General features: G+C 45.5%; 2 protein-coding genes and 1 pseudogene across 3 annotated transcripts; 1 reads left to right on the top strand and 2 right to left on the bottom strand.

The window, feature by feature from the left end:
- The first annotated feature begins 426 nt into the window (after positions 1 to 426).
- Positions 427 to 6,889, top strand: SELENOV (selenoprotein V). Of its 2 annotated transcripts, XM_088800163.1 has the most exons (6): positions 429 to 1,945; positions 3,386 to 3,410; positions 3,526 to 3,579; positions 3,691 to 3,765; positions 3,859 to 3,957; positions 6,766 to 6,889. In XM_088800163.1, exons 1-6 carry the CDS (start codon positions 1,179 to 1,181, stop codon positions 6,793 to 6,795), a joined length of 1,050 nt encoding a protein of 349 aa, XP_088656289.1. In that variant the 5' UTR covers positions 429 to 1,178; the 3' UTR covers positions 6,796 to 6,889. The 2 variants fall into 2 exon arrangements, with proteins under 2 accessions (XP_088656290.1, XP_088656289.1); XM_088800164.1 differs by lacking the exon at positions 3,859 to 3,957 and having other exon boundaries at positions 427 to 1,945.
- A 9,441-nt stretch (positions 6,890 to 16,330) lies between these two features.
- LOC109457992 (EP300-interacting inhibitor of differentiation 2-like) lies at positions 16,331 to 17,733 on the bottom strand. The gene has a single exon (XM_019751304.3). It carries the CDS (start codon positions 17,554 to 17,556, stop codon positions 16,870 to 16,872), a length of 687 nt encoding a protein of 228 aa, XP_019606863.3. The 5' UTR covers positions 17,557 to 17,733; the 3' UTR covers positions 16,331 to 16,869.
- Positions 17,734 to 23,491: 5,758 nt separating this feature from the next.
- On the bottom strand, positions 23,492 to 23,982 carry LOC109443236 (NADH dehydrogenase [ubiquinone] iron-sulfur protein 6, mitochondrial pseudogene; annotated as a pseudogene).
- Positions 23,983 to 24,870: the final 888 nt, after the last annotated feature.

Below are 24,870 nucleotides of genomic sequence, written 5' to 3'. Positions count from 1 at the left end.
GGAAAATTGGATGTGTTTCCTGATCTTCCTGGCTTTTGAGACTCAGGCCCAAGGTTTAACAGAGGAAGGGCTCAGGGAAACAGAGAGAGAGGTCAGGACTCTCTTCTATTGGAAACCCTTCTGTGAATGTGAACAAGGTCTGTACTTGATCTAATAGTATGGGACCAGTGTCAACATTCTGGTTTCACATAAGGTTTTACATTCTGTGGTTACATAAGGTGTTATTACTTATGTATTGTGAAAGTTACACAGGGATTCTTTGTACGATTTTTCCTACTTCTTGTGTTAAACTATTTCAAAATAAAAACATTTATTGGGTGCCAGCATTTGTGCTAGGAGCTGGGGATTCAGCGAAGAACATGACGACATCCCACCCCGGAGCTGCTTATCCTGTGATAGAGTTCTGTGTGACAGAGTTCTTGGCAGAGTGCTTCTGCACCAGACCTCTGGAGTCTGACAGCTTGTTTGAATCCTGGCTCTGCCACTTACTAGCTGTGGGCATGTGTGTAGCACTTAGCTCTATATAAATGTAAAATCTGTTATTATTTTTCTCGAGGTCTTTCAGTTGTCAGCCCTCTTCTAGGGAGCCCTCTCTGCCCCAGACTGGATCCATCACCTCTTCTGGGATCCCGCAGGTCCCTGCGATGCCCTCACCATGTCTCTGACCCCGCTGCCTGGGGTCCTGCACCCCAGTCCTGACCACACTAGTCAGTCTTTGTTTAGCGATAGGTATGTTTCCCCCACTGGACAGGGAGCCTGATCCCCGGACCAGGGCTTTCCTGATCGCTGCGCTGTCCCCAGAATCACCCAGTACTGGACCGTGCACAGGATAAACATGTAAACCGTCTGCTTACACGGTGGAAAGTTCGCGAATTTAATTGACCGATCGGGACCTCGTATACTGAACACGTGAATGTTAACGACAGTGAGGGGAACGCTGGGGCAGCCTGCGTGTTCCTTACCCGGGTGGTGGGGGCCAAAGGGGTAGGAATTATTAGGCGAGGCCTAGCCGCCCCATCCCTGGCCCAGAGCACTGGAACCTGCGCAGCGAGTGGAACACCGGGTAACAGTCCCCCCTTGTGGTCGCGCCCCGTTATAGAACCCTGGTGTGTGCAAGGTTCTCCCCCGCTCAAGGAAGGCGGGGGGTGGGATCCCAACTCGGGTTTCCCCGGGTCCCCATGGCCCCCATGAACAACCAGGCGCGGGCCCCAGCCCCTTCCCCGGCCCGGACCTCGGCCTTGGTCCGGGCTTCGACCCCGGTTAGGCCCTCGATCGCCATCCGGTCCCCGATTCTGATCCCTGCCTCGACCACGGTCGGGACCCCGACACCGGTTCCGGCCTCAGCCTCGGTCCAGACCCCGACCCTGGTCCCCTCCGCCCTGGTCCGGACCCCAACTCGGGTCCGGACGCCGACTCCGGTCCGGACCCAGATTCCGGTCCGGACTGCGATCCCGGTCCGGACCCCAACTCCTATTCGGACCCCGATCCCGGTCCGGACCCTGATTCCGATCAGGACCCAAACCCCAACACCACGCCCAGTCCCGGTCCCGGTCGCGGCCGCTGTCCCTGCCTTGGAATCCTTCCCGAGCTCGGCCCTACCTTTGGGTCCGCCCCCAGCCTCTGCTCCGGAGCCCACTTTGTCGCCTGATAAGGATTCTGCGCCGACGCCTAGTATGAAGCGCGTCCTATCAGTCGCCAAAGAATTTGGGCCCATTCCGGAGCCCGATTCTGCGCTCACTCCATCAGCCATTGATTTACTCGGGCCCACTGTCGCGTCCACCCGGAGGGCAGATCCAGCGGTCACCAAGTTGACAGAGATCACTGCTGGACCTATTCCCACGCCCATCCCACCGGCCACCTCCTTACCTATTTCTGCCAACACATTGGCCTCCACTAGCGTGTACTTCCAAGTGGACAACAAGATCGTGATTCGAGTGATCTACTGGTGAGGGGCTGCTCCCGCCCACGCCTGCTTTCCTCCTCATGGGGAAAGGGCTGGACCGGCAGGTGCTGGGACTTTGAGGATTTGCAGGTAGGGCGAGGAGAGGGAGTCCCAATGTCCAGATCGGAAACGTGGCTCCACCTGTCGTTCTTCTCATTCTCTGCGGGGCTAGAGAGCTCTGGGTTCAAATCCTTGCTCTGCCCCGCCCTCCCCATTCTTAGCTCCGAGCTTCATTCATTGATTCATTTTGGAGTAGCCTGCGCACCGTTGGTCAGGCCTGTGCTGGGGATGCAGTGCTAAGCAGAGCCACCTGCTTTTGTCCCCAGACAAGGCTGGGCAACGGACCCAAAGACAGAGTGCCAGGAGGAGGGACCAGTGGTGGGGAACTTCAGGTTGTGTGGTCAGGGAGGGCCTTTCTCAGAAGGTGCCACTTCAGCTGCCACTTCTCAGTGATGAGAAGGAGGTGGCTAAGTGACGAGCTGGGGTTTGGATCAGGGGTGGGGGGGGAGGGGATCAAATAGCAAGGGGGAGGGGAAGCAGCAAGTGCAAAGCCAAAGGAGGCTGGCCCTAGTCTCCGCATCAACGACAACATCAGCAATGACCTTCCTGAGACCCAGTGCCGAATGCCACAGGGGGAGGGGCTTTGTCTTGCCTCCAATGTCCATGCCTCTCTCCTGCTCTGGAAGGTTCTCTCCCTCTTATTGCTCCCTGTCTCACTTTTTCTGTCTTCTGTCTCTGCCCAGGGCCGTCTCTGCCACTCTGTCTCTCTCCTCCACTCACTGTCTCTTGTCTGACTCCATGTATTCATTATTTTATCCACTCAACAACCGTTCAACCACCTGCCATATGCCAGGCCCTGTTCTCGGCATCTGGGACACAGCAGTGTCAGAGATCCTGTCCTTGTGGCACTGGCATTTTGGTGTGGGATAAGTATGACACACAGTAAATTATCTGATATTCTAGAAGGTGATCAACGCTATGGACAAAAGGCATCTTGGGGTGTCACAGCTTTAGCTAGGGTGGTCATCAGGAAGGCCTCACTGAGAAGGTGGCAGTTGAACAAAGACCTGAAGGAGGGGGGAGGAGGAACCTTGCGGGCACCAGGGAAAGAGCATTCAGCGGAGGGACAGCCAGTGCGGGCGGAGGCTCTGAGAAAGGTGTGCCAGGATGTTGGGAGGAGAGCAAAGAGCACCCTGTGGCTGGAGCAGAGTGGCCAGGGGGAGAGTGGGAGGAGATGGGGCAGGTCACGTGGGGGCTTGTGGACCATGGGGAGTACTGTGGCTTTCTGCCCTGAGTGAGACGGTGCTACAGGAGGGTTCTGAGCAGGTGAAGGATGTGACCTGACTCAGCGGTTCACAGGGTCCCTCTGGGCTTGGGGAGATACTGACATGGTGTCTTTCTTCTGTTTCTCTCTGCCTCCCTCCTCTTGCCCTTGGCCTCCAGTGGCTTATGAAGCTATAGCCTTCGGGTGAGTGCTTTTGGCTTTGAAGGTGGAGGGAATGTGGGCCATGAAGTCTGCAAGGAACTTCTGTTTCTCCTCCCCACAAAACCCCTGACCCCATGATCCCCTCTTCTCCCCACAGTACATTCTACTGAAAAAGAGTCTGGAGCAGCAATTTCCCAATTGTCTACTCTTTGTGAGTGTGCTGGTGATCTGGGGGAGTGGGGGGTAGTCAGGGTTCCACAGCCCCTGAGGGGCTTGGAGTGGAGTTCTTAGCCTCCCCCCACCCCCAACATTCCCTCCCCAGGAGGAGAACATATCCACCCTGTCCGCTGGGGAGTTTGAAGTGTTTGTGGATGGAAAACTGGTTCATTCCAAGAAGGTGAGCAAGGGTCCCGAATAGGGAGGGAGGCTGGTGCTGGGGTCCTGGAAAGGTGGGAAACACATGTGTGTGCCCTTTGCCCTCTGTGCCCAGAAAGGTGATGGCTTTGTGGATGAGGCCAGGCTAGAGAAAATTGTGAACATTATCAATGAGGAGATCAGGAAAAGGCAGCAGGCAACTGGTGAGCGGGAGGTGAGTTGAGGGAGGTGAGGTGGGAGGGGTGGAGGCTGGACTGTGGGTGTGTGGGTGGGCAGGACGAAGAGACCCCAGCCCCAATCCTAGCTCAGTCAGTCCTCACTGTTAGAATCAGGACAAGTCATCGGCACCCTTTCTGAGCTTCCATGTTTTCGTCTGTAAAATGTAACATCTATAAAATGGGGCTGTTGAGATGATTCTGTGAGTTGTCTCATATAAGATACTAAATTGTGCACAGCTCGATTTAGGGCTCCATGTATGTCAGCTATAAAGTTTTTTTTCAAAAGAACTTTAGGTTTATTTATTTTTCTTTCTTCTCCTTTCTTCTTCTTTTTAGCTTTTAGTTGTAAAGCTATGCTATCCAATAACAGCATTTGGTTTTTCCATTTAAAATTAAGTTAATTAAAATTAAATACATGAAGAATTCAGTTATGAGTCACACCAGCCATGTTTTGAGTTCTCTGTAGCCACATGTGGCTACTGTATTGGACAGCACAGATACACAACACAAATACAGCACCGCAGAAAATTCTATTGCTGACATTGTTTTAAGGTATTGACGTGTCTACACAGTAAGTTATTTGCCGCCAATACTGGAGTTTTGAAACCACTTAGTATATAAACATTTGCAAGTTACCGATTTTTCAAATTTCGTTTCTAAGGCTGCTACTGATTTAACACTGCATGTGTTGGATATCTATTGTTTACATTTATTTTCAACTTTACTGAGGTGTAAGCGATATATAGGGAACACTACCTGTTCGAGGTATACAAGTCAGTGAGCTTTGACATGTGCACACATCTGTGCAACCATCACCAAAGTGAAGACGATGAACACCATATCCATCACCACCCCCCGAAGTTTCTCCCAGCCCCTCCCCCACCCTAGGACACTGCCGATCTGCATTCTGTCACCAAAGATTAGTTTGCATTTTCTAGAATTTTATATAAATGGAGGCTATAATTTTTAAAAACTTTTTTGGTGGAAACTTTTAGACATACTAGTTGAGAGACCAGTATAATGAACTCCATGTACCCATTGCCCACGTCGAGTATTACCAACTTTCTCTTCTTTTATTGCATCTGTTTTCCTCCTCACCTTTTTTTTCCACTGTAGTATTTGAAAGTCTGTTCTAGACCTCATGTTATTTCACCTGTAAATATTTCAGTATGCATCTCTAACAAGTTTTTAAAACAGAACTACAAAGCCATTATCACACCCAACAAAAAATTTAAAAGGTCTTAATACCATTCAATACCCACCCAAGTGTCTCAAAAATATCTTTTTATAGGTGACTTGTGGAATCAAGATCTAGACAAGGTCCATATGTTTTTAAAGCATTATAAACAGGATTCTTGGAATCCCTACTATGTGCCAGGCTCTTAGTAGGTCTATTTTTAAGCAAACACACTGGAAGTGGGGAGCAGGGGAGGCAGAACAGAGATCTGTTTCTCACACCCACCAATATAATATGCAGAATACAATAGCGGTTATACGTGCAGCTTCCAGGGTCACACAGACTTAGGTTCAAATCCTGGACCCACCATCCACACAAGGCTGAAGTGGGGTGCAGTTAGTTGTAGGTAAGGGCCTGCCAAAACACTTCTTCAGTAAGTGAAGCTGTTGTTGTTATTGAAATCAGGACTGTTCTGACTGCAGCTGAAAACCCAGTTCAAATTGGCTTATGGAAAAATATTAGCTCTTGGGAATAAAAGTCTAGGGGTTAATTAGCTTCAGGCATGGCTGCATCCAGGCACCTGGAGGTTGCCATTGGGAATCTGACTCTCTCTCACTCTGCGTTCTGCTTTTTTCCTGGGCTGACTTTATTCTCAGGAAGCTCCCCCTTCTGGTGGCATAAATCCTGCAGAAGATTCCCATTGGGCTGGATTAGGTCACACGTCCATCCTTGAACCAATCACTGAGGCCCAAGGGAATGTAATGCTCTCATTGGCCAGTCTTGAGTCATGTGCCCATTCCTGGAGCTGCGGGTGGAGTTGATTCCCCTGAACCCGATGGGGAAGGATAATGGGGGCAGAGTTTTGGGTGGACAAGAGCCACAATCCTCTACATTACAGATCTAGAGGGTGGCCAATGGTTAAGTCAGTGCTGCTTGGCTTTGAATACCAGCTCTGTCATTTACTGGCTGTGTGACCTGGGGCAAATACCTTCACCTCTCTGTGCTCCAGTTTCCTCCACTGTAAAGCAGAAACTCTGTGATTTCTTTTACCTCATTGGATTTCATTGTATTTAACTAATGTTTGCTGAGTACCTACAATGTCTGGATACTGTTCTAGGCCCTGGAGGTGATACAGCAGTGAACAAAACAGATATAAACCCCTGCCCTACTGGAGCTGACATTCTAGAGGGGAGACAGACAATGAACAAGACACATAGGCAAATAAAGGCAATTTTAGAAGGAGATAAGTGGTGAGAAGAAAAATGAAACAGGGAAGGGGCGTGGGGAGTGCTGGGAAGTTTTTCAACTTTAAATTGAGTGGTCAAGGAAGACTTCATTGGGAAGGTGATATTTAAACACTTGAAAGAAGGAATTGAACCACGTGGGTGTCTGGGGGGAAATATTCCAGGCAGAGAGAGCAGCTGTGCAAAGGCCTCGTGATAGGAATGTGTCTGGTGTGTCTGAAAAATGGCAAGGAGATGTGAGTAGGCATTGTAATCCATGGAAAGCGTTAGAATGGTGCCTGACGCATAGTAAGCCTGGTATAAATGCTACTATTTTTATGTAGTTTTTGTTGTCATCATTATTGTTACTAATTTTTTCTCTCTCTCTCCTCTCCCCATCTCAGGAGCTTCAGCAAGATGATGAGAAGGGCTGAAATGTTGCCGTCAGGGTCAGGTCCTTTTCTGAAGGTGGCTGAGGCTGGGATGGGGCCCCGTGGGATGAAGAGGGAAATACATACAGAGTCTGGCTCCCTGTGTTCTGGTCTGACTGTGTTTGCCGTTACCACACTCAGTCCTGAGGTCTGTGGCTGTCTCCTACTTCAGTGCTCCCAGCATCTCCAGCGGTCTGCCCTGGGTGGGGGAGGTCGGTCGGTGTGAATATAAGGTGGTCTTGTTGCTCCCCAGGTTTGCTCCAGAAACACAGGACACCAGGTACCCTTCTTCCTCGCTGTCCTTTCAGGCACCCCTGCCCATTGTGGATTTATGAACTCCTACCCACACTTCACAGCCCAGCCTTCTTTCCCAGGAAGCTTCCTGACCTCCCCAATTAGTGACCCTTCCATTCCCAGACATCTTATGAACTTGGACCCCATTCTCTCATCCTGTGACAGGCCAGCTCTGCCTCTGAGGGAACCACCTACCCTCAGTCCTGTATTCCAGTCCTCAGCACAGGGTCTGGCTCAGTGTATTTGCTAGCTAAATGTTGCATAGAATTTTCTAGAGAAATCTGCTGTATGCAGAGAGCTCTCTGGGCAAGGGCCTGGTGTCAGGAAACTGTGTATGGTGGGTGGGGACAGGAAGCCCCAAAGGGCCAGACATGCCTGCGGCACCTAGCTGGCAGCTTCCCCTGTCGGGCCAAATCTTCATCCCCACACTGGCCACACCCCTGAGGGGGTGGCCGTGGGGAACCCTCCAGGAGCAGGTGTGGAATCTTACCAGGGAACTCCGGCAGCCCAGAGGGTGGAGTGAAACCCTCTCCTGAAACCACACACCCAATGGAACCCTCATTGGTCCCCTTGAGGACTGCCTTCTGCAGGTGGGCTCATCAGCAGCTCAGCTCAAGGTGCTGTGTTCAATCTTAGTTGCAGGGGGCGGAGCCCACCATCCCTTGTGGGACTCGAGGAATGGAACTGGCAACCTTGTGGTTGAGAGCCCACTGGCCCATGTGGGAATCAAACCAGCAGCCTTCGGAGTTAGGAGCATGGAGCTCTAACTGCCTGAGCCACTGGGCTGGCTCAGTTGATTTCTTTTTAATTACATTATCCCATCTGTCATTTTTGTTCTGTGGGTCCTTGCCAAATGTGTTTCGTTGTTTTGTGGGTTTGTATTTTGAATTTGTACAAAGGACATTATACCACAATTTTTATTTTGCTTACTTTACTTTTCAAAATTTTTTTGGAATTCATTTACTTTTTTCACTAAGCACTGTTTTAAAACTTTAACCAATGTTTACTTGTGAATAATTTCAAACTAACAAAAGTAATGCAAGAATAAAAACAGTACAAAGAACACCCCTATACTTTAACATTTTACCTCATATTCTCTCTCTCTCTGATACACACACACACACACACACACAGAGTTTTTTTTCCCTGAACCAATTGAGAGTAAGGTACATACACCCTGGTTCTTCACCCCTAAGTACTGTTGGGGTGTAAGAATAGGAACTTTCTCTTACGTAACCACAGCAAAGTTATCACCTAATCATTTCAACATTGATACCACACTTTCATCTCATATTCTGTCCATATTCCAATTTTGTCAAGTGACACAATAATGTCCTCTGTAGCATCTCCCGTCTCCATTACAGAAGACAGTCTAGGATCAGGTATTGCCTTTCATTGTCATGTGTCTTTAGCCTCCTTGAATCTGGAACATTTCCACAGCCTGCCTTTGCTTTTTATTGTGATTTATGACAATTGTGAACAACACAGCCCCTGCCCCCTTAATAGAACATTCGATTTGGGGTTTGTCTGATGTTTTCTCACGACCAGGTTGAGATTATTCATTCTCAGTTGGAATACTGCAGAAGTGACATGTGTTCTTCTCAGGGACACCTGGAGGTGACAGTGTCCATTTGCCCCTCACTTTGCTCACTCAGTTACGGTATTGTCCATTTCCCCTCTGTGTAGTTACCATTTCCCCCATCTTTTTGCAGCCAACGAGCAATCTGTGGGGGAGATGTGTCAAGAACTTTGCAAATATTCTGTTCCTCATCAAACATTTTCCATAGATTTAGCACCCATTGATGACTCTTGCCTTTACCATGATGTTTGCAACCTGATTTTCCAGCTTCAGAGCTGCTGCCACATCTACTAGGCAGCACTCAGCGTCCAAGTGTAAGCAAGAGCATCTTCCTCTCCCTATTTATGCCTCTGTGTATTTCTCTATTTATTATAGGTATGGACTCATGAATTCCTAACTTTTCCCCAATGGCTTGTAATTCATAACTGATAATTCATTACTGTAAGCACTATGCTTAAACATCCCCGTGTTTCTCTGTGCAGGTGTACACACTACTCCCTGGTGTGTGTCCCCCTCAGATTACCTGGATTACTCTCCATGGGGTGGACACCCCAGGCGGACCCCAGCTTCAGCCACCACTGTAAATAATGCTGCAGTGGACATCATCGTGCACCCCCCTCACGGACCTGTGTGAGAACTTTTTTTTTTTAAATTGGGGAATATTGGGGAACAGTGTGTTTCTCCAGGGCCCATCAGCTCCAAGTCGTTGTCCTTCAATCTAGTTGTGGAGGGTGCAGCTGAGCTCCAAGTCCAGTCACTGTTTTCAATCTTAGTTGCAGGGGGTGCAGCCCACCATCCCATGCAGGAATTGAAACGGTAACCTTGTTGTTCAGAGCCTGCGCTCTAACCAGCTGAGCCAGCCGGCTGCCCCTCCAGAGACTCAGCGGCACAGCTCGTTGTCTTCAATCTAGTTGTGAAGGGCACAGCTCACTGGTCCATGTGGGAATCCAACTGGCAACCTTGTTGTTCAGAGCTCATGCTCTAACCAGCTGAGTCATCCTGCAGCCCCAGAACTTCTTTAGGATGACATCCAGGAGCAGAATTGCTGCGTCACAGGCTACTTTGACTTGAGGGGGGAACATACTGTCCCCCAGAATGGCTGTCCCAGGCTACATTCCACCCACAGTGTATGGGGGTTCCCGGGTTCCCACCACCATTTGCATTATCCAGCTTTCTGCTTCTACCAGTCTACTAGGTGTAAATGACATCTCCTTGTTTTAATTTGCATTTCTTTGATTATTCATCATATATTTGATGGCCTTGTGGGTTTCTTCTGCAAATTGCTTGTTGATATCTTGTGCTCTTTTCTCTACAGGGATTTTTGTCTTATTCTTATCGAGTGGCATGAGTTCCTTGTATAGTCTAGATATTAATCTTTCTTGGTCTTAGATATTGCAAATAATTTTTCCTGTCTGTTGTCTATGAACTTTGTCCTGTTACCACAGGACACCTTTGGTGAAGAGAAATCCTTAGTTCTGTTGTGATGAAATTAATCAGTTTTGGTCTCATGGCTTTTGTTCTTGAGGCTGTATATAAGATGGCCTTTGGTGTCCCTTAATAATCAACATATTGTCCTCCATTAACTGCTGGGGAATCCTGCAAAGCCCCCAAAAATGCAGACATTTTTTTTCCTGTCAAGTCCTCCTCTGCTAACTTGTGAAACCCTAACTTCCGTAAACCTATACAACCTCTTTCTTATCTCATATTCATAGGGTGAGGTAGTCCTGCCTGAAGTCTAACTTCAGTCCTTCTTTCCATCACCTCAGCTCATTCAGGCTGGAGAATTGGGATCTGACATGACTTCTCTGAAGTCCCCGTAGCTTGGCTATCACCCACCTATGGTTTGCCCTTCACCACCCATTGGGGGTCGTGAACTTCCCCTGAAGGTCACTGTGTGACCCACAGTTGGGCTGATCTGCCATCTGTTGGGAACAGGTTGGGAAGGTGGAAGGGTGGAGGGGACTCAGAGACGCCAGGTCTTCTTGTTCCTCATTCAGATGTTAGGATAGACGGTAGGATGGAGAACACACATATAGCATCAAAGCCCCTCACCCCACCCAGATCAGGAGCTCAGACACATAGAGACACAAACAGATGTGCCCATAGAGACACAAGTCCTCACACCAGGTCCCATTAACCAAAGGTGCACACAGACAAAAGCAGACGTAGACATTGACATACAACCACAGATGCACACCTCCACACACTCATACATGCTCAGACACAGACGTGTATCACACACACAGTGTGACGTCCATAAATACACTCACTCAGACAGATGGCCACTCATTCATTCATTCCCTAAATGGGTACTGAGCACCCCCCGTGAGCCATGCACAGTCTTAATCATTGAGGACACAAGAGTGAAAAAAATGGACAAAAATTCCCACCGTTGTGGAGCTCACATCTTATGGGAGAATCAATGAACAACATAAATAAGGAACTGAAGTAGAATACAGAAAGTGGTAAATTCTGTGGGGTAAATGAGGGAGGGAAAAGAGAGGGTTCTGCAGCATTTGTGTGTGTGTAGTTGTATGCGGTGAACAGAGCATGATTCGAGCCAAAGACCTGAAGAAGGTGAGGGAATGAGTCAAGTGTCTTTACAGCTTTGTGAAAATAAGAAATCTGGCAGACCCACGAGTTTGTATATTTTCCTGACATGCTTGTGGCAGAGGAGAAATAAAAATTCTGAGTATTTATGCTGCCTGGGAACACGGAGATGTCAACAGCACCGTCGTCACCAGGGCAACCAAACCTCAAGTCTGGCAACTGAGCAGGACCACACGTTCCTTCTGAAGGGCGTTTTCCCAGAACCTGGCACCAGTGTCTGCGGCTGTAGGAATCTGAAGAGAGCCCTTTGTCGAATAACACTTGCCTGGGTAGATTTGACCTTCACAGGGAACACGGCCTGCTGAAATAGTTATGAATATTTACACAAATCTTGTTTTACTAAGAGAGCTTCTCAGTTGAACTGAGACCTCATCAGAGCAAGTTCTCTGAAATGGCTTAATGACCAGACCCACACCTCCCAGGGCGGCTGCAGGACCTCGGGGCGGCTCTTTGCCTCACTTGTCTCCTTGGTCAGGTTGAAGACTTCCATTATTGAAACTGTACAGGCTTTGGATACTTTTTTATAAGGTACCTATATGAGGTAGATATTGTTAACATCGCCCCCATTTTAAAGATGGAAGACTGGGCCAGATGAGGTAAATAACTCACCTCAGATCTCACTGCTGGTAAGAAGCAAAGTAGGGAGTCCATCCTTGATGGTCCAGCTCCAGTATGAACTGAGCAAATTTCACTGGCCCAGCCTAGTCCAAGTGCCACCTTTGATAAAATCAACTATAATTGTGGGGGCTGAATGGAGTCACTAAGATCAAATATTGACAGGGTGGGCAAGATTCTTGGAGAAAGGACAAATGCTACTATAGATGTTTGCTGTAAAGATATTTTTTAAACATGTGATTAATATTTACAAACAGTTGGCTTTCAGTAAAGCAGATTGGCTTCCAGATTGTGGGGGGACTTATCCAATCAGTTGAAGGTCTTAAGATTTCCTGAAGAGGAAGGAATTCTCTAAATCGCAATAGAGATATTCTGCCAGTGTTCAGCTTTCAGACACAACATCGCAACATCAACTTTACCTGAACCTACACCTACTGGTTTGTTCTACAGATTTTGGACTTGCTAGCCTCCACAATTGAGTGAGCCAGTTCCTTAAAAATCTCTCTGTCTATACAGTATGGGTATATACATATACAGTATACATATATACAGAGAAAGAGAAGTCTTTCATATTAGTTCTGTTTCTTTGGTGAACCCTAATACAGCAAGTAAGCCTCAGTTTTTCTCATCCGTGAAATGGATATACTAATATTCTTTACCTCACACCATTGAGAATCCATTGAGATACTATATATAAAGCACCAAGGTCGGTGCCTGGCTCGCAGTAAACTCTCCACAGATGGCAATAGTGGTTAAGTCTTTTGTGGTGGCCGGTTCCCAAAGGTGGCTCCCAGTGAACCACTCTCAGGACACTCTCCCGTGGATCATGCCCTCCCCTTGAAATGGGCTTGGTCTATTGAACTAACAGAATGAGGCAGAAGTGTGCTAGTTCTAGGCCTGAGTCTTAAAAAGGGCTGGAAGCTTCCATCTCTGCACTTTTGGGAGCCCAAGGCCGCCATATAAGAAATCTGGCTACATTGTTGTGGAGAGACCATGTGGAGAGGCAGAGGCCTTGGAAGCACAAAGAGAGAGAGGCTCAGCCTTCCAGCCTTTCCCCACCGAGGTGACAGACACCTGAGTGAGCCATCCTGGATGTTTCACCCAGTTGAGTTTCCAGACAATATGGTGTGGAGAAGAACCGGTCAGCTGAGCCCTGTCAACCTACAGAGTAGTGAGCGATAATAAAAATGGTTGTTGTTTAAAGCCAGTCAAATTTCGGGTGGTTTGTTATATAACAGTAGATAACTGAAGCATTAATATTAGTAGGTGGAGACTCATTTTTATCAGAATTCTTAAGGAAGCGCCAGTATTAGTTCGGAAGAACCAGCACGCTGTGTAATAACTAATGTTGCCGGTCTTTGAGCCACTAGTATCAATCTGACTTCAGGGCTCGAGTTTCCCTGGTTGACAACACTGCATATTTTTACACATCCATGTAGTATGTGTCAGGAGTGTGATATGTCCCCTAGGATGACAGAAACATCATGTTTGGGACTCTCCCAGAGTTATGCATCTTTCCCTTTAGCTGCTTATGACTTGTATCTTTTGCTATAATAAAGCTGTATTCATAACCATAGTGTTTTCCTGAGTTCTGTGAGTCATTTTAGAGCATGACTGAACCTAAGAGGGCAGTGGGAATCCTTGAACTTGTAACCAGCTTGTCATTAAGTGAGTGGCCTGGGCACCTCGAACTTATAGCTCGTGTCTGGAGTGAGGGCAGTTTTGTGGAGGACTCGGTCGCTAACCTGTGAAGTTTGGCTGACTCTGGGGAATTGGTGTCAGAATTCATTGTCCACACTATCATGCAGCTTAAATTGTTCAAGCAAGAGAAAATACTCCTTAAAATGCCTTGAGAGATAAGAAGAGGACTTGATTTTGCTACTGAGAAGGGGACGAGGAGAGGGGGAGAACGGCTTGAAGTACAGAAGTGAAAGCAGCCGGCCAGGTGGGAAGGCTCTGTTCTCACCATGGGGTGACCCCAGCCCTGTGACCCCTCAGATCTTCACTCAAGGCTACCAAAGTGAAGGAGTTTGTAGTGTGAGTGGATTTTATTGGAACAGTATCAAGGAACATTTGTTGAGCCCTGGATGCTGGTTGTTATTCCTCTCCTACACACCTCTTCAACTCTCACAAAGTAACAAGAAACACAGCCTCGCCTCACTACACAGTCACTTTGTCACACCCACTCTGACAAAGAGCCCGCATGGTCACTCAAATGCGGGAGACTTACCTAGTTGCACTCACTCAAGCCAGTCGCTCACACCATCACATACAACTAACTTGGCTTTTTTCCTTGGTCCTTTTGTTTTTGGGCACTGGGAAAGGGGAGACTCCAGACCAGAACTTGTTCAGATGAGCCCAGGTCTTTTCCTGAGGCTCCCTACCTTGGCAGCTTGGTGACTGTGTCTGCCTTGAGGGACTCCCAGGAGACGTCGCTGCAAAACAGGTTTTGGGGGAGTCCCTCCGACTTCCTTTCTCCACTTGGTCTTAGTCCTGCCCTAAGGTTCCTCCTAAATCGAGGGTCTCTGCAAGGTTTGGGGAGAGGCGCTATCCAGTGAGTTGTATTAACAAATATAAAATTAAATAAGAAAATAACAAAGCAATATTTACAAATGCAAAACAAATGAAAACCAATAAAGCTAATTGTATTCCAAGTTGATGGCATGACCACACAGAAAATGTGACTTTAAAATTCAGTATTTTTAGCTGTACATTGTAGCAACATGGAACTAAGCCATTTTATTAATGTAAACACAGGACACTGACCTAGTTTCTTGAAATAAATAGCACAAAAAAGGATGGAAAGGGAACTGTTAGAGATTAAAAGTGATTTAAGAGACGTGTCAATCAAATGCCATGTGTGGATCTTGTTGGAATCTTGATGAAAAAAATCAACTGTTAAAAGCCATTTTAAAGACAACTGGAGAAATCTGAACACAGACTGGGTATAATATGATAAAGAATTTCTGTTAATTTGGTTAGCTATGATAAAGATAATGTTAATTTAAAAAAGTCCTTATCTGTAGAAACACATACTGAAGTATTTATAAGGGAAAGGATAGTCAAGGCTAGAGTAAGCTCTCGAGAATACTTTAGGATAGTTGGGTGAGGACATCTTTAAACAAAATGAGTGGGGAAAAGATGGACTAGTTAGTAACTGGTGTTTGGGCAATCGAGTAGCCACCTACAACAGACATTTTGGATCCTTACCTCATACTGTACGTCAGAATAAATTCTAAATGGTTCAGAGATTCAAATATGAACAATGAAAGCACACACATATACCAAGAAAAACTTGAGCTTCAAAATCTTATAGGTTTAAAAGAAAACAGGAAACAAACACAAATGTAAAAATCTCCATGCCAAAAGGCTTTCAGGAAAACCAAAGACAAATGACAAACTGGGAAAAAATTTCCATAACTCACATCATAAGTTATTACCATATCTCATATGACTATTACCTAAATATCTACTAGAGTCAATAAAGGACAAAATTATGCAGGAGAAATGGATAAAATATATAAACAGATAGTTCATGGAAATGGGTATATGACTTTTAAATGAAAAGATATTTAACTTCATTTATAAGAGAAAAGCAAATTAAAACTGGTCTACCATATTTCAACTACTATTTAGATTGGCAGAATCCAGACATTTCATGGCTGTTGTGTGGGTTAGGCTGTGAGAAAATGTCCATGTTCTTCAGTTGGTGGGAGTGCAAAACTGTGTATGTAGGGATGACAACTTAGCAATAGCTACAAAATTTCAAATGAGTAACTTTGGCACAGAATTCTTGTTTCTGGAAATTCACCCTACAAGTATTCTATATAACAAAGAATCTAAGAAGCTGCTGATTATATGATGCACCATTATTTTTATGAAAATCCTGTATTACACCGTCAACTGTAAGTTATACCCCAATTTCAGAGATGTCAACATAGGAAAAGTGCCTTTAGAATTGAAGCAATACTGTATCTGTGTACATGCCATGTGATACGCGTACAAGATTAGAGGCAGACGAGCAAAACCAAAATGCCCGTCATTGTGTTCCTGGTTAAATTACAACATAATCATAGAATGGAATAAAATGCAGCTCTAAAAAAGAATGAGGAAATTTAGTGGTTTGGCAGGATCTCCAAGATATGTTTTTACGAAAAAGCAACGCATAAATCGGTAAATATAATATGCCAACTTTTGTGAAGAAACGAAAAACGACCACCAGATTTGTATTTGCTTGTGTATACATAAGGAAACTGAAAGGGCAGACGGTACTGTGGTTACAAATGGGGGTAATGGTGGCAGGTACTGGGTGGAGGGGGGCAGGGATGGAAAACTTTTCACTGTATATTTTATATTTTGGAGGGCTTGTGAATAGATTTACCAAAAAATTTACATAAAAATTAAAAATTGAATGAAAGAAAAAAATCCAGAAATTTCAAATATTCTTGAGTATATAATTTATCATGCAACAAATACAATATTCACTTTGTTTGCCATTTGAAATGCTTCAGAAAACACAAAAATCAATCTTACACTAAAAACTGTTGAACCTGACAAGACAGCACATATTCTGACAATTTCAAGTTCTCTCCATAGTCCTAATAATTCGGCTGTAACTCCTTTATTCCTATCATCGCTATTTGATGATTCCTTTCATCATCATTAGTGGCAATTTTTCTTCATCAAGCCTTAATTTTATAAAACCACTCTTCACTTTTTAAGTGAAGCAATTTTGCAAAAACGTTTCCCAAATGCAGGGAAAAAGTCAGGATCAATTACAAACTCAACCTAAGAGGAGTCATAGTGCTTTTGACATTTTTTCTATTTCTTTTCTGAATCTTTTTCATAAGCTTCCCCTTTTTTTCAAACTGTGCATTGCTTTGTTCTCATATACTGTGACTTTTTAAAAAATCAAGTTACAGGATTAGTGTAAGACTTTTGAATGCAGAGGTTCTTCTGGAAGTAGTTTCATCACTAAACTATTCTCTATTGATAAACTTATCACAGCCAAGTTCTTCTATCAGAGGATTGATAACTTCAGATGCACTCAGAGCTACAGTAAACGCTAACATATCAAAATCCATCCTTTGAGGATTCCGCCGATATTCGGCATCGAACGCTGCTTCCCGGGCTCTGCAGGCTTCCACAAACCGCCGGCGGCGTTCTCCAAGCTCCTGTATTCTGTCCAGAGCAATCGGGTAGTTTTCCACGTAGCGGCGGAGGAACTGCTGGTAATTGATCCCTAAAACGCTCAGTGGGTGACGGAGGCGGAGATATGGTAACGCTGCCAGGCCTGGGCCGTTCCCGGACCTGGGCCTGCCCTCAGTACCCTCTTCCTCGGCTGGCTCCGCCAACAATCGGGCGACCTCTGCCATCCGGGCTTCCCTGGCGACCGCCGCCGTCGCCGCCGAGCCTTCCCTGGACGCCGCCATCGGACCTTCTCTGGGCGCCGCCATCGAATCTTCTCGGGCCGCCTCCATCCGACCGTCTCTGGGCGCCGCCACTGGATCTTCCCAGGCCGCAGTAATCAGACCTTCCCTGGCTTCCCCAGAACTCGTCCGGGCCGGGTCCCACCTCTGCTCGCCTACCTCCGCCGGCGGGTCCTCGCGGTTGCCGTGCGCCGCGCCCATCTGCCGGACACTGCTGTCTGCGGGTCGTTCGGCCATCTCAGACCCCAGGCTCAGCTTGGCCGCTTCCAGGAAAATGGAATAACCGCAAAGCGCGATTACGAGTGTGCTCTGAAGTGCGCGTGCACGAGCGCGATCCGCATGGGTAAACGCTGTGTACAAACTGGTGTACGCGAGCGTACATTTTTACGGTTGAACGCAAGAGCATTGCGCATGCGTCATCCTCAAGTGCCTGGGAGCCTCCATGTGCCACCTAGCGGCTGGAAGCGCCAACACACTTGAAATCGTCCCCATCCCATCGCTCTGAACATTACAGTGCCCAGCTACATTTTACTTTTCGACCAGCTTAATGTTTATAAGAAAGTCTTACAAGATCGCTTCTTGTTGGCTTTCCCAAGATTCCATCCTCGGATACTTCTCTCTAAGATTCTTCTCTAGTGATTATAATGCCAGGCCCATTATTTTAGATTCGTGGTTTTTTTGGGTGGGGTGGGGTTTCTTTTTCCCATTTATTCATTTGCCTATCTTCACGTACCAGTCCTGTTGACTTTTTAAAAAAATTCTCCATCACCTTTTCTCCCCTTTAAAAATTTTAAAATTATAGGTGACATTCTAAATTATTTAATATTAATTTCAAATGTACAGCATAGTGGTTAGACATTTATATGATTTAAGAAATGGTTGCCCTGACTAGTCTAGTACTCACCTGGCACTATACATAATTATTACCATATTATTGACTATATTCCCTGTGCTTTGCTTTACATCCCCATAACTATTTTGTAACTACCAGTTTGTACTTAATCCCTTCATATTTTCACCCTGCCCCCCAACACCTTCCCATCTATCACCCCAACAAATCTGGTACCCATCTGACACCATAAATAGTTATTATTAGGTTGGTGCAAAAGTAATTGTGGTTTAAAAGGTTAAAAATAATTGCAAAAACCGCAATTACTTTTGCACCAACCTAATACAATATTGTTGATGATATTCCTTGTGCTATACCCTACATCCCCATGATTACTGTGTAACAACCAATTTGTACTTCTTAATCCTTTCCCCTTTTTCACTCACGCCCAAACCCCCTCCAATCTGGCAGCCATCAATATGATCTCTGTATCTATGAGTTTGTTTCTGTTTTTTTTGTTTATTCTATTCTTTAGATTCCACATATAAGTGAAATCACATTTCATCTGTCTTTCTCTGTCCTACACTTCACTCAGCATAGTACCTTCCAGGTCCATCCATGCAGCCGCAGATGGCAAGAACACATTCCCTTCCATGGCTGAGCAATATTGCACTGTATATATGTACCATCTCCTCTTTATCCATTCTTCCATTGACAGACACCCAGGCTGTCTCCACATCTTGGCCATTGTAAATAATGTGGTAATGAACATATGGATGCATATGACCCTTCAAAGTAGTGTTTCGAGCTTCTTCAGGTAAATATCCTGAAGTGGAATTACTGGGTCCTTCTTTGTCTCTTGTTATAGCCTTTGTTTTAAAATTTATTTTGTCTGGTGTAAGTATTGCTACTTTTTGTTTGTTTGTTTGTTTCCATTTTCATGAAATATTTTTTTCCATCCCTTTATTTTCCATCTGTGTTTGTGTCTTTCAATCTAAAGTGACTGTAGGCAGCATATGTAAGGGTTTTGTTTTCTTATCTGTTCAGCCCTCCTATGTCTTTTGGTGGAGAATTTAATCCATTTACATTGAAAGTTATTGTTGATAGACATGTAGCTATTGCCATATTATTATTCATAATTTTGATCTTTATTTTTTTTTCCTTCTTAAAGAAGTCCCTCTAAGATTCCTTGTAATACTTGTTTGCTGGTGATGAACTGCTTTAGATTTTTCTTGTCTGGGAAATTCTTTATCTGTCCTTCAATTCTAAATGATAGCTTTGCTGGGTAGAGTAATCTGGGTTGCAGGTCCTTGCTTTCCATCCATTGAATATTTTGTGCCAATCTGTTCTGGCCTGCAAAGTTTTTGTTGTGAAATCAGCTGACAATCTTATGGGAGCTCCCTTATAAGTTGCTAGTTGCCTTTCTCTTGCTACTTTTAGGATTCTCTCTTTGTCTTTAACCTTTGCCATTCTAATTATGTGTCTTGGTGTGGGCCTGTTTGGGTTCATCTTGTTTGGGACTCTGCACTTCCTGGACTTGTATGTCTATTTCCTTCACCAGGTTGGGAACATTTTTGGTAATTATTTCTTCAAATAGGTTCTCAATCCCTTGCTTTCTCTCTTCTCCTTCTGGTATCCCTATGATGTGAATGTTGTTATTCTTGATGTTGTCCCAGAGGTCTCTTAAACTATCCTCCTGTTTTTGGATTGTTTTTTCTTTTTGCTGCTCTGATAAGGTGTTTTCTGCTACCTTGTCTTCCAAATCACTGATTCGATCTTCTGCTTCATTTAGTCTGCTGGTGATTCCTTCTAGTGCAGTCTTCATTTTGGTTATTGTATTGTTCACTACGGACTGGTTCTTTTTTTATGGTTTCTATGTCCTTTTTTATGCTTGCAATCTCTTTGTTGAAGTTCTCTCTAAGTTCCTTGAGCATCCTTATAACCATTGTTTTGAACACTTTATCTGGTCGGTTGCTTACCTCCATTTCGTTTAGTTCTTTTTCTGGAGTTTTCTGCTGTTCTTTCATTTGGGACACATTTCTTTGTTTCCTCATTTTGGCTGCCTCTATGTTTGTTTCTATGCATTAGGTAGATCTTCTATGTCTCCCAGTCTGGCCTTATGTAGTAGGTGCCCTGTGCCGGCTCTGGCACAGTCTCCCTAGTCACCTGCTCCAAGTGCTCCAGAATGTCCCTTGTGTGGGTTATGTGTGCCCTCCTGTTATAGTTGAGTCTTGGTTGCTATTGGCACATCAGTGGGTGGGATTGACCCTCAGGTTGATTGGCTTGGGGTTTGGCCATGTCCACAGCTTACAGGCTGCTATGTGTGGGGCTTACCCCACTGAGTGGGATTAACCCCAGTGGGCTCTGGTACCTGTTGAGACTTCCCTTTGGAAGTGCCTCTTATGGGGCTAATTGGGTGGTGCTCTGTTGTGGTTTTACACCAACCTCCAAGTATGTTGGTTCTGGGGTCTCTTGGGAGGGGCTCTGGTGCAGGCCCAGGTCACCCACTGCCTGTGACCAGCCAAGGAATATGTGGTAGGAGCTACAAAACAATCCATTGTTGTTTGCTGCCTGTGCTAAAATTGGACGCACGTGTGAGAGGCCACACTGTAAAGGGAGGATGTCTGCCACCAGTACTGGGTCTGGGGTAACTCCACAAAAAGCCAGGACACCCAGAGGCCTGCTGCCACCTGCCAGCTCCCTTAAGGTTCAGTCATTGATAAAGCCTTGTGCCAGTACACGAATTGTGTGAGGCAGGATCTCAGGGAGTCACTAGAGGGAAGAATTGTGGTCAACAGGTTAATGTAGACTCTGGTTTGGTGCCAGTCCTGAGCCTGGAGCTACTCAGCAAAAGTCTCAGAGCACACTGAGACCAGCTGCTGACTGCTGGGACCTGTGGACTCTGATAGTTTTCCAAGAAAGAGTGAAATGTGGGTGTGGCTGGCTGCTTATGGAGAAAGTGCCTCCTGCATTTGGGGAGTTCAGTGGAGTGAGGTCCCAGTGAGTCAGCAGGGTGGAACAAACAGAGATCAACAGACCAATCAGATTCAGATTTGGCCATAAGCGTAGGGGGAGGGCTCAATACATTAAAGATGGCAGCTGCCTGCCACCTGCATGGGAGAAGGCCTCTCTCCCAGGAAAAATGGTGATTGTCCTCCAACCCTTTCTCTGAAGCTACACACATCATTCTGTCCCCCGTATGCCTCTGATGCCCCACAAGTTACTATCCCTCTGCTGGAGCCCAAGATGAGTGCCTGCGAGTGAGAGAGTCTATGCCGGGGCTGTTTAAGAGGACATCTGGGTTTTCTAAAGCCTTCCATCCTGGTTGGTCAGAATCCCCACTGTTTTTCACAGCCAGATATTATGGGGACTATTCTCCCCGGTACCAGCACTCTTGGCTGGGGAGGCTGGTGTGGGGTTGGGGTGTCTTGTTCCTCCTGGGGCAACCTCTGTGGTCAAGATATCCCTCCTGGTTCTCAACCAACACACAGAAATTTGAGGCCAGCCAGTTTTGCATCTCTGCCTTTCCTACCAGTCTTGGTGTGGCTTCTTCTTGACTCTGTAGTTATAAAAATTCTGTTCAACCAGACTTCAGATGGTTGTCTAGGTTGATTGTTCTATAATTTAGTTGTAATTTTAACGTGTTCATGGAAGAAAGCCGGCACCGTGTTTCTCTACTCAGCCATCTTGGATCTCTCCATCACCATACCAATCCTCTTAACTGCTAATACTTTATAATACTATTCCCTTCTTGTTATCTTTAAAATTGATTTGCTAGTCTTGGACATTTATTTTTTTCTAAATCTTATTTGTGCAATATAACATGCACAAAAGTATACAAAATACAACTATAGAGTAGAATGATTGATCACAAAGTGAACATCCATGTAACCACCACTCATGTCAAGAAACTGAGTACTTCTAGTATCCCAGAACCCTTCCCACCTTCTTATCACTACCTTCCCCTTTCTACCCAGAGGTAACTACTATCCTGATGTTAATGGTAATCATTTCCTTGTTTTCTTTTACTACTTAGTGGTGCATTACTAATAGCGTAGTTTAGTTTTGATTATTTTTTGAACTTCATGTACTTTCATGTCTGGTTTCTTTTGCACATTATTTTTATGAGATTCACCCATGATTTTCATTGTGGTTTGTTTTCCTAATAGTTCGTTTTCCTGCATATTCATTACCACTCTTTTTATGTGTCCCATAATATTATGACATGCATCTTAAATATTAGCTCTCCAGTTACTTTCTCTTTAGTTTAATTAACATTAAAAACATCATAAAAGGAAATTCCACCACTGATTTTGCTGGTGGTGACCCCCATCGTGATGCCATGATTCATGGGCATCAGAAATTAACTTTAGTGGCTCATTGTTTTCTTCTCTGTCAGGAGTAGCTATTTTACTGAGGCATTAAAGTCTCATCTATACATCATGAGGCTGCATTTTTATTTTCCTGGACCAAGTACCACATTTATAAAACACGTCTGAGATAGATTTCAGGTTAGCTATTGCTCCCAATACTGATCCTGTTGTGGGTGTGCAACCTAACCTATACGTAGAGTCTAGCAGGTAGCCTAACATAGATTAAATTTTATTTAGAATTCATAACTTTGCTTGGATTTACCTGCAAACCCACTTACATCACCCTAGATTTTATAAGGTCTGTGTAATCATATCCTGTAATTTGCTAAGAGTTTAACAGAAAGTCTGACTTTAGTTAAATTCCCTTCCATACCTATGCCATCCCTGACACTGATGATTGCTGGAGCTGTTTTTCAGGAACAAGTCAGGATGTTTGTCAGAACCAGGGGGTTGGTCCCATGAAACCAACTGAGGCCAGCCGAAGCGGCTTGGAGGACCCTCTAGTGCCCTTTTCATGAACTTTTCTCATTATACCCTCATTGGAATACTACAATCTCCCAGTGGTGGAGACTTCCCACCATCTTTGAACATGCGATGTATATATAGACATGTTTTCTAACTGCGAATGTGTAGGAATGTCCCCACCTATATACGCAATAAAGAAGTTCACCTTGATATTTATGCATGATTTTCCTGAATAAAGATGAATCTGATCCTTTGTTAGGGGACACACCACTTTGGGAAGTGACCTCCAGTGTGTGCTTGCTTGCAAAAAGTTCCTTGTCATAAAATCATCTTAGACTTGTCTTTTGGCAGGTAACTCCTGAGTAACTGACCCGGTTTGGTCAGTAACAGCTGCAGCGTCTCAGTCTCTGACTTGCTGCCATAATTTCAGGATCACTGAGGACAATTTCAGTTATGCTGCAGACTAAGCAGTTAAGGGAGCCAATAGCAGGGGCTCCATGTTGACTTTTTTTTTTTCCTGGACAAGACGCTTTATTGGCACCAGGACACGCTTGCACAGCGCGAGCATCTGCCTGTTTTACACTAACATGTAAAAGGACGCGGCCGAGGCCCAGGCAACTGGCTGCCTAGTGGTGCTGCTGTCGGAACTGGAGGCCGCAGTAACCACACGTCCCAGTCTTCGTTTCTTTGTCCAAGTTGATGTAGACCTTCGGGTGGCCCAGCGCCCCCCCACCGCCATCACACGCTATCACGCGGCTCCCCACGTCACTCACGGGCTGCTCAGCTATCAGGTCAATGGCAAAGTCCTCATTCACCTCTTTCTGACGACCTACGAATAGAATTTTCCTGTAGTCTTTACCTTCATAAGCCTGGCCGGTGTGCGTGACCTTCTCCCTGGTCGGCGAGATCCGCACCCCGAAACACCTGGCACCCGGGGAAAGGCTCAGCGCCGCCGCCCCTGCACAGCAGCCGGGAGAAGGTCACTGCCGCCGCCATCTTGCGGACTGACCCTTCCATGTTGACTTTTTTTTACAGAAAAAAAACACACGAGAATCACACCTATGGTCATATGATTATCATTTTAAAAGAGGAGATTAAGAGTTTATAAGGAAAAGAATGGGATCTGCTTCTCCCAAAGGCCACAAAGCCTGTAATAAATAGCACTGGTGGGAAATTTGTCCTTGCTCTAAACAAAGATTTTTCTTGAAAGGATAAATACTCATGTTGACCTCAGAATTCAATCAATACTTTGATGGATGTGGGATGAAAGCACAACTCGGAATCTGCTTGGGACATCTGGGTACATCACAATGTCATTTCTGCATTTTTATCTCCTCTTATTATCCTAGGCCTTATATCTTCTGCTTACTAGATGGGCTGGGTCGACTTGTTGGTAGACACAGATGCTTCTTCCTCTAAGCTCTGATGGGGACGATTTTCCAGATTTGTGAATCTCTTCTGATTCATTTAATGCTGTGGTGATTTCTAAACAGGATGTTACAAATCTTGTCTCTTTCCAAGATTGTTACTGCGCTGTATTAATTGCAAAAATGGCCCCAATTCTCCACCCTCCCTGTTTCTACACCCTTTGTAATATGAGTTTGCAGCCCCTTTCCTCAAGATGTAGATTCTTTTTCTCCACCTCCTGAATCTGAGCTGGCCTTATGACTTGCATTAACCAATAGGATGTGACAGACCTGACAGAGTGTCAATTTTGAGAGGATCTCAAGAGGCGTTTCCTGCTTCCATTCTTGGTCAGACCCCTGTCTCTTTCATGAGAGCAACTCTGGACTGGGTTGCTGGAAGGTAAAAGACAATATGGAGCTGAGAGAAGTGGTGTCAGACAAAGCACTCAAGACCCATCAGTCCCAGCTGACTTACCAT

This window comes from Rhinolophus sinicus, chromosome 8 (assembly GCF_057876585.1).
Source record: "Rhinolophus sinicus isolate RSI-liver-muscle chromosome 8, RSI-T2T, whole genome shotgun sequence".
Classification (NCBI taxonomy): Eukaryota; Metazoa; Chordata; class Mammalia; order Chiroptera; family Rhinolophidae; genus Rhinolophus; species Rhinolophus sinicus.
This window is presented reverse-complemented; position numbering and strand designations above follow the sequence as displayed.